This window comes from Jatropha curcas, chromosome 7 (assembly GCF_041381405.1).
Source record: "Jatropha curcas cultivar XTBG-Jc1 chromosome 7, XTBG_Jcur_1.0, whole genome shotgun sequence".
Classification (NCBI taxonomy): Eukaryota; Viridiplantae; Streptophyta; class Magnoliopsida; order Malpighiales; family Euphorbiaceae; genus Jatropha; species Jatropha curcas.
In genome coordinates, this window is record NC_143157.1 from 18,616,885 (window position 1) to 18,627,024 (window position 10,140).

General features: G+C 37.9%; 2 protein-coding genes across 2 annotated transcripts; one reads left to right on the forward strand and one right to left on the reverse strand.

Annotated features, from left to right (window-relative positions):
• The first annotated feature begins 273 nt into the window (after positions 1 to 273).
• On the forward strand, positions 274 to 5,417 carry LOC149494846 (uncharacterized). The gene is made up of 5 exons (XM_089724442.1): positions 274 to 1,210; positions 1,633 to 2,537; positions 2,607 to 2,905; positions 2,999 to 3,752; positions 3,978 to 5,417. The coding sequence occupies exons 1-5, from the start codon at positions 274 to 276 to the stop codon at positions 5,415 to 5,417; spliced, it is 4,335 nt and encodes a 1,444-aa protein (XP_089580568.1).
• A 2,460-nt stretch (positions 5,418 to 7,877) lies between these two features.
• Positions 7,878 to 9,437, reverse strand: LOC105637035 (Pentatricopeptide repeat (PPR) superfamily protein). Its single transcript, XM_012220435.4, has one exon. The coding sequence runs from the start codon at positions 9,292 to 9,294 to the stop codon at positions 7,903 to 7,905; it is 1,392 nt and encodes a 463-aa protein (XP_012075825.1). The 5' UTR covers positions 9,295 to 9,437; the 3' UTR covers positions 7,878 to 7,902.
• Positions 9,438 to 10,140: the final 703 nt, after the last annotated feature.

The window sequence follows — 10,140 nt, forward strand, 5'->3', positions numbered from 1 at the left end:
ACGTTGCGCCTCCACCGGCCAAAATTTCTGGCAACGCTCGGACTTGGATATTGAAGACTACTTCTAGTTCCTTTCTAGAAAATTATAAATTTTCTAACCTTTTGTGGCTACTTAACAGTGTTGGTGTGATTACCAGTCTTTAATGCAGAATGACTGGTTTTAATTAACAGTTATAAAATTGTTTCGTCTCTCTTCCTAGAGAGTTCTTCTGGTTTTGGTCTTGTCATTGACAAGTTTTTTCTCATGGCCGATGATAAACATATTTCTGTGGAGATGGCTAACTTATCAGTCAACGGTAAGGAAGATGATGGACTAGTTTTTGAAGAGGACGAAGAGCTCTCTACAGGTTCTGACAACTCTCTCTATCTGGTAGGACATTTTCTTACCGATAAAACTATCAACTTCCAGGCTATGAAACAAACCCTTGCTTCCCTATGGAGGCCTTTCATGGGAATGTCAGTCAATGAGGAGGGAAATGGGTTTTACCGTTTTCAATTTTATCACAAGGTGGACGTGGACAGAGTCCTTGATATGGCACCATGGACTTTTAACAATCAACTTTTGATTCTCGGTAGAGTTGAAGGTAATATCACTTGGTCTGAAATTCCTCTATTTGAAACTCCTTTATGGGTCCAGATTCACAAACTTGGTGATGGGTTTATGACTGAACGAGTGGCAGTCCGTTTGGGCAATGAACTTGGTTCTTTTCTAGAGTCCGATCCCAATAATTTTACAGGGCCAAGACGATCCTATATGAGATTGAAATTTTTACATGATATCCGTAATCCTATCCGACAAACACTGAAGCTCCTTGCAAAAGCTGGAAATTGGTTCTATCCCACATTGGCATATGAAAGATTACCCAATATATGTTTTCTATGTGGTTTCCTTGGACACACTGAACGGTTCTGCCGTAAGCTCTTGAATGCAGGAAGTGTTTCGTTGGTCAGAAAGTTTGGTCCGAAAATTCGAATGTCTAACCGGCGAAGCCTACGAATTGGTGAACGGTGGTTGAGGGAGGAGACAGGTGGGTCTTGGGATACGGCTACTCATGATGATGGTTTTGAAAAAGCCACTAATGATGGAAGCTTTCAAAATTCGAATAAGAAAGGCAATATGGTTGTTTTAGAAGGCATGATTTGCGAAGATGATTATGCTCCTATGGTGGATGACTCAGTAGGGAACATTTCAAATGTGGACCCAGCATTAGGTGATAGTTTTGACATTATCATGGTAGACCCAAAAAGGAAATGAATGGAACTTGCGCCCACCATGTTGTATGATAATACTCTAGCTATTTTGGGCAGTACTTCAGTTTCAAAAAATAGGCCATTGGAGGGTTCTGTGAGTCAGACTCGCCGCTAGACATGAGTACCATCAGTTGGGACTGTCGTGGGCTTGGCAACCCACGAGCAGTACGTACTTTACGGGACATTATAAATGATAAGAAGTCAACTTTTATTTTTCTTATTGAGACTCTTTGTCATTCGAATAAAGTTGCAGAAATAAAGACTTTTTAAAATTATGATGGTTTTGTTAATGTTGACTGTGTTGGCCATAGCGGCGGTTTGGCATTATTGTGGAAAGGTGTTTTGTCAGTTAATATTATTAGTTTATGTTCTAGATATATAGATGTTGAAGTGGATTTGCCCCATTTTGGTGTCTCGCGACTTACAGGCTTTTATGGTGAGCCAAATAGAAACAGAAGAAATAATTCTTGGCAGTTACTTCGTGTTTTAGCTTCTCACAGTGATTTGCCTTGGCTGTGTTTAGGCGACTTCAATGATATCCTTGCTTCGTCTGAAAAGAGAGGGGGAAGACCTCATCCTAATCATCTTATTTGGGGATTTCAAGCTGCTATCTCAGATGCACATCTGCATGATTTTCCTATGTCTGGTTATGCCTTCACTTGGGAGCATGGTCGCACTAGTGGCAATTTAATTGAGGAAAAACTTGATCGTATTTTGGCCACTGACTCTTGGCGCCGAAAATTCTCTCAAGCCCAAGCTATGGTTCTTGATAAATCTTCATCCGACCATCTCCCAATCTACCTTGAACTACGTCACTTTGTGCCTCGGGCTCAGGCTAGACGATTCCGTTTTGAGAATAGCTGGAGGAGGGAGGCTGCTTGTAAGAATCTGATTATGGGTTGTTGGTTGGAGACGGTGAATTTGGCTTTAAGTGAAAGGCTTTCTCGGTGCAGAGCACTCCTTGAGATTTGGGGGGAAGAACTTCGCCATTATCAGAAAGGTGAATTTGCGACTTGCATGGCTGTCATGGTTGCTACAAGAGGTTCTCGTACCGCAGGAGATAATGTCCAATTTTTGGAGGCGAAGAACAGGTATCAGGAATTATTGTTACAACGAGAAATTTTTTGGAAACAACGTGCTAAAGAGTTCTGGTTACGGGAAGGTGATGCTAACACCCGTTTCTTCCATCGAAGTGCTACAGCCCGACAACGACGAAACTGGATTTCTGCTCTGAGGGATGAATTTGGAACCTGGTGTCACTTGAATTCCGGGTTAGAGGACCTCATGGTACGTTACTTTACAAATGTGTTTGCTTCCTAGAATTGCACCTCTACATTGGTTTCCGATCTTGTTCAGCCTGTTCTCACTGAGGAACAAAATGAGTTCTTGTTAGCTCCTTACTCAATTGAGGATGTTCGGGTAGCTGTGTTTGACATGAAGGCCGACAAAGCCACAGGTCTTGACGGTTTCAATCCCGGCTTTGACCAAGGCTACTGGGATGTTATAGGTAATGATATTGCTCAGAATTGTATCGAGATAATTCACAGTGGGTCTATCCCTGCTCATCTGAATGAGACTAGTTTGGTTTTGATTCCTAAGACATCATCCCCCGAGTCTATGTCTGATTTGAGACCGATTGCCCTTTGCAATGTTCTGTTAAAAATCATTACCAAGATGCTTGCAAATCGTCTTCGCACTATCCTTCCGCTCTTGATTTCAGAAAGCTAGTGTGCCTTTGTTGCGGGCAGGAATATTCAGGATAATTGTATTGTTGCTTTTGAAGCTTTACATGCATTTCACAGGAAGACTAGAGGTTCTGATTTTTCTGCAGCCGTCAAAATGGATATTAGCAAAGCATACGACAGAATGGAGTGGTCCTTTCTTCGGCAGATGCTAGCTAATTTGGGTTTTAATACTCTATGGATTAATCTTATCATGTCTAGTCTAACTTCGATTAAGTACTGGATTTTGCAGAATAATAGAGAGCTTGGGCCCATTCTTCCCACTAGGGGTTTGCGACAGGGAGATCCTTTATCCCCGTACTTGTTCATCATCTGTGCTGAAGGCTTATCCAACATGATTCAGATATCTACTCAGCATGGGGCTCTTAGTGGTTTTCGAGTTTGTCGGGGTGGCCCATTAATTTCTCATCTATTTTTCGCCAATGACAGTTTGTTGTTTTTGAAGGCTTCAATTCAGGAATCACAATCTCTCAAACATATTTTGGCTATGTATGAGGCAGAATCAGGTCAGCAAATAAATTTCAACAAGTCTTCAATTACTTTTAGCACTAATACTCCTCGGCACCCCCGACATCAAATATGTTCCTTACTTCAGGTTACAGAGAAGGATACTTTAGGTTCTTACTTGGGTCTACCATCAAATATGGGGCAGAATAGACGAGAGGTCTTTAATTATATAAAGGATCGAATGCAGAAGCGTTTAAACTCATGGGAACTCAAGTCTCTTTCCCGTGCAGGAAGAGAAGTCCTGTTAAAAACGGTTCTTCAGGCTTTACCTAATTATCTTATGAGTCGTTTCTTGTTACCCAAGACTTTGTGTACCGAATTAGAACGTATCATGAATCAATTCTGGTGGGGTAGTGGGCGAAATTATTCGCAGGGCATTCATTGGCTTGCTTGGGACAAAATGGCCATCCCAAAGTTGTTCGGAGGGCTTGGATTTTGAAAAATTCATGAATTTAATATAGCTCTTCTGGGTAAACAGGGCTGGAAGCTTATGGCAAGCCCGGATTCATTGGCTGCACGCGTTTTGAAAGCAAAGTATTTTCCGAATTGTAGTTATCTGGAAGCTGATCTCGGCTCAAATCCAAGCTATGTTTGGCGAAGCATTTGGGGGTCAAAGAGTTTGATCCAAAAAGGACTATATTTGCGGGTTGGTAGTGGTTCCAACACATTTATTTGGGATTCTCCTTGGCTGCCTGACGAAGAATGTTCTTTTATCTCCACTCCTAGACCACTAAATAATACTGCTTTCTTGGTTTCGGATCTTATTGTGCACAGAAGATGGGATGTCGAGCGAATTAGACGCTTATTTAATGAAAGAGATGTTGCTTGTATCCTCTCTATTCCTTTAAGCAATCAGATGGGAGATGACCGGGTTTGTTGGAAATTTGATGCAAAAGGTACTTACACAGTCAAGAGTGGTTACAGGTTACTTCTGCATAATCCTCTTGCATCACATTTTATGTCTTCTATATGTTGGGCTCGACTATGGAAGATGAAGATTCCTCCCAAAGCACTTAATTTCATTTGGCGTGCCGTATGTGATGTTCTACCTTGTAGGCGAAATTTACGCTCTCGAAGGATGGACATTCAAGATATTTGCCCTCTGTGTCTTGGACACTCTGAAACAACTCTTCATATTCTTGTCAACTGCCCTTTTTCAAGACAGGTTTGGACTCTTTCCCATCTTGGGTATCGGTGGTCTTCGGCTACGTCTTTTGGGGAGTGGTTTCAGCAAGCCTCATCGTCATCCACTTTGGAGAACTTGAATTATATTTCTATGGTGTGTTGGGCATTATGGGTCACTAGGAATGATATGGTATGGCACCAAAGAAACAGGAATCCAGGGGCGGTAATTCTACTAGCAACGGGTGTTTGGCGAGCATGGAAGGATGCTCAGCTTCATCGTTTGGTAGTTCCTTCTCCAGTCACCTTTGTTCGTACTTGGACTCCACCTCCGTTTAATTGGTTAAAAGTGAATATAGATGCCTCAACTGGAGTGGCTACTGGTTATGTGGGTATTGGCATAATAGTTCGGAATTCAGCCTTTGAGTTTATTGCTAGCAAAGCATGGAGGTTTCCGGGGTTTTTCAGTGCTACGGTGGCGGAGGCCATCGCCGTGCGAGAAGCTTTGAGCTGGATCAAAGATCACGGATGGAATTATATTTTGTTGGAAACTGACTCTCAGTCAGTTGCCAATGCCATCAACAATGTTTCTACAAATGATTCGTTTGCTTTTGGTTTGATAATTCAGGACTGCAGATCTCTTTTGTCTGAGATACCAGTCGCTAAATGTAATTTTATTTATAGGTCTGCGAATGTGGCTGCACATAGGTTAGCAGTTGGAACACATTCCGAAGCTGGCTTGGGAGTTTGGGATTCTATACTACCTCCTGTTCTACTTGATTTCTTGATTTCATAATAAAATATTTCCCATTTTAACTTAAAAAAAAAAAAAAGTAGTTTATGTCTTAATCAATTGCCTATTTAGTATATATAATAAACATTTAACTTTTTTTTTTTAAAAATTAAAACGGTCCTATTTATAGCAAAAAAAACTGGATCAAATCGGACCTACCTAACTAACAATGTGCTTGATTTCTATACCTACCTTCTTGATTGCTAGGTTTTGATAGACTAAAAGAAAAGGATTTTAACAGAAAAGAAAGGAAAAAGAAATAAAATAAAATAAAATAAGAGAGGAGCACATGACTAGAATTTTTAGTCCAACCTTGTCTTTTTCATTTTTTTTAAGTGATTTTTATTAATATTATATAATTCCATTTATTTTTTATTGTTTGTAGTGATTTTACTAACAATATGTATGTTTATTTATTCTTTTTTCCGATTTTACCGGGTATCCTCGTACCATTTTAGGCATGAGACTTATATTGTTTTTGAAATTTGTAACTAACCTTCTCTATAATTGCTTTTCCATGAATCGGACCCCGATCTTGTAGAGTCCGTCCACCAGGTGCATCTTATCACTTCAACTTATGGATTAAATCTATATAATTTTAGAAAATTTTAAACTAAATAAACTGCTAAAACCAAATCAAAGTTGTAGAAACAGTTTCAAGGATTTGGATACTCATAAAGATTTGATTTGGTCTAAACTTTTTCAAACCGATACGTTTGATATGGTTTAAATAAATTTTCAAAATCGAATCAAATCAAACCATACAATACTCTTTATTAAATTATAAGAATGAATTTGAGAAAATTTAAATGGATGATATGAATCATAAAAATGGATTTGAGAAAATTTCATTTTGAATTTCAAACTCACTCTCGTATGCACGATATGATTTGAATATAAAATTTGGAACCACTTTTTTCTGCTCAAAGTGATAAGTGACGAATACTAAGAACTCGAGCTGAATTAATGCAAATCATTCCTGAAAAGGGCAGCATCCTAACTCTATTGAGTGTGTTAAGAGTCAAAGAAAGTGAATTCTGCCTAACTTTAGTATTTAAGGAGTCAATGGAGTAAAAGAAAGTATTTGGACTTTGGACTAAAATGCGATCAGCATTCTTGTACATGACTTTTTATTGACAATTCTGAAAAAGACACCAAAATATCACTGCTCAATGAGCATGATTGGCAAATAAAAAAAGAAAAAAAATGTTGGCAGATTACACTTTAAAGAAGAGGAATGTCATGGGAAAAAATGTGTCAAACCTCTTTAGGAGAAACATTGCAGGAAAAGAAAATCTGGACTCTCAAGAAATCAAGACATGATGTCTTCATTGCAACTTTGTCAGTTCGATAAAGGCAAAGAATACAAGGCGAGTGGTCGGAACAATTTTAGCAGGGTATGTTTCTCCCAAGTCCTAACTGCAACAAGACCAACAGATGAAATTAGAAGTACTTTATAAGCACCAAAACTACACTATCTTTGAACATTTTGCATATCAGACCTGTGAAAAATACTCCAATTTTTCAATAATTTTAGAGCGATTGGAAATGTTCAAACATTGATTTGATGCTGGGAATAAACAAGAATAACTTTTTCATTTTATTATCAAATTATATGAAGGGCATGTCCATGGAAGTACAATTAATGAGCTAAAGTAGAAAAATCATATACAAACAACAAAGGAACTCATGAGCTAGATCTATCCCCTATGACAACGTGGCTAAGGCATAATCAGAAAATAATACCATTCAGAATCAGAGGTTTCTATTTTCTGGAATTCTTCATACAAAGCTAAGCTTCAAATTTCTTTCAATTTCTATTAATGGTGCAAAGGAAATGGGAAGCTTTATCTTACACCACATATATATGCAACACGCTTGCTTTAAAGCCATAGTAGATAATTTTGAAAATTCCAAGTCCGTATGCTCAAATGCCTTCCAAAAATCAAGCAATTAACTGAAGCAAGAGAAAATGGCATGTAGTTTCATCTATTTGTTATCTTTGAGTAAGAGTATATGGAGAATTAATGCACATATATAAGTAGGTTACCATGGAATGTTGGGCTTCATATTTATAACCATACATAGGACAACTGAAGATCTTCAGCAAGAAATTCCCGAAATAGGCAGATAAGAAATCGTAAAGCTTCTTACAATAGAGAGAAATGTCGTGAGCTTGAAAAGGAAATAGAAAGATTAATCATCTGATATCATCCATGGAAAGCCCATCAGTCCTTCTATTAACCAAACTCGGCAACTGTCTGGTATAATAAGACCTCACAGCAGTTTCCATCCCATTCAAGCAATAACAATATCTTCAGTAAGGAATGCACCATCCACTTTTCTTTTCCAATGTGAAGAACAGTATCTAGACAACAAGTTAAGCAAGCATATTGATAGTAAGGAGAGGAAAAAGCAAATATGTGCATGCAATGTAGCTAGAAACTGCTGACAGAACAAAAATTAATCTGATTGGCATAATTTTCATTCATGAAAGTATCAAACTATCGACAACATTGGAGGTGCTAGAAAGCTTATTGCCCTTGCATACCACAGCAATGGCAATATTCCACAAATCTGCATCGATTACATTTGTATTCCCCAGACTATTCAAAACAGACCATAACAAATCCTCATTCCTTTCCTGACATAACCTATTAACAAATCTATGTATACTAGAAGAATGAGGTGCAAAACCCTTGAAAATCATCTCATCCAAAACAAATGCTGCTTCCTTGAACTGCATCCCATCACAAAGTACACCAAAAAGGATCCTATATGACACAACATCAGGAGCACAGCCACGTCTTGGCATATCTTCAAACAAATCATTTGCTTCACTCCATTTCCCATCCTTACATAACTCACCAAGTATCACATTATAACTAATTACATCTGGTTTACAACCCTTCTCGATCATTTCATCCAAAATTTTATAAGCTGATTCAAAATCCTTATCCTTGCAATACCCATTAATCATTACATTGTAAGTCACAGTATCAGGCTTGCAACCATTGGAATTCATTTCCTCCAAAACACCAGGAACTTCTTCTTTCCTTCCAATCTTGAGGAGCCCATCGATCAAAGTGGAATAGATGGCAGAATCTAATTTGACTCCATCCCTAACCATCTCATCCTTAAGCCTAAAAGCTAAACTAAGCTCACCAATCCTACAAAGTCCCTTCATTAATGATGCATAGACGTATGCATTAGCAGACACACCATAGACCTTAACCATATAATTCTTCAACTTGAAAGCCTTTTTCAACTTAAAATCCAAACAAAGCCCATATATCAGAGTTCCAAATGTCACCACATTAGGAGCAAGGTCTCTATTTTTCATTTCGTCAAACACCTCCCATGCATCATCTAACCTCCCATCTGCACAAAGCCCGCGAATCAATATATTAAAAGTGCAAGCGTCTAGTTTAACATGTTTCTCAATATCTACAAACAGATTTCTTATTCTATCGAAATCTTTACATTTTATGAACACATTTAGTAACGAGTTAAACGATTTTATAGTTCTTTGGCAACGAAATAAAGGCATTTCGTCAAACACCTTGAGCGCATTATCAGGAAGACGAGCCCGGCCATAGAAGCCAATAATATTGCAAAAGAAAGATTCTTTAAGTACAAAATGTGTTTCGGCTTTGAGTTGGAGGAGGATTTCCTCCATTTCATGGAACATTTTTGCACGTCCAAGTTTGGTAATGATGAGGTCGTAGGAGAGAAGAGAGTAGCGAAATGGTTTTGAAGGTGTTAAAGAATTTGGGTTTGGGTTAGGGTTTCGGAAGAGGTGGAGAGCGAGTTTAGGGTCCTTTTGGAGACGAAGAAGAGAAGCAAGTCTAAAGGAAGAGATGGATTTTGGCGGCTTCATTTTCTCGGTTGCTGTGTTTTGAGAAACAAAACGAGCAACTGAAATTTAAAAGATGCAGAGCGTTGGTTAAACGGTCCAATTCTTTTTAGAATATTTTGAATTCGCATCTAACATAATATATGGGCTTTCTGCTCCTTCAATTCAAGGGGTTATCACTTTATAACCCCCAAATTTTAACTTATTACATAAAACTCACTAACTTTAATTTTGTAGTACAAAAATCCCCTTGACCACTTCCTAATAATGAATTACATCGAAAAGTTGATGTCCCTAAAATAAATTAACCGCACATAATCGACATAAACTCACTAGCGCTCTCTCTCTCCTGTCTCTTCTCAATTCTCATTCCTATTATAATCATTCCCTCAACCGAGTTGTTCAATAGCTTCACAGCCACTGTTATTATAGATCTGTTAGCTGGTAATCATTTGAGTAGTTGGGTTAACTTTTTATAAAATGTTATTTTAACATCTAAAAGTTAATTAAAACGCTATATTACTGAATACTATAAAAAATAACTTTTGATATTTGGACCATACAAAAAGCTATCTGAAAAAGTTATTACCGAATACGATCTATATCAATCTTCTCGTCCTTTTAATTTTCTAATCTAAAATAATCTAAAATCTTCATTTGTTTAATTTAACTCGAGTTTAATAGAAATAGAAGAATCATAATTCCTCCAAAACATTTGATTTTTAAAATTTCTAAAATTATCATTCTTTGTTCAGCTTGAATAATTAGTATCATCACTGAAACTAGTTTTTAGCTAAGTGAACACGTAAATAAATCGTTCTTCAGTTGAGAGACTCTCTCTCTTTTTGCTCGTAACCCGCAACTCTCTCT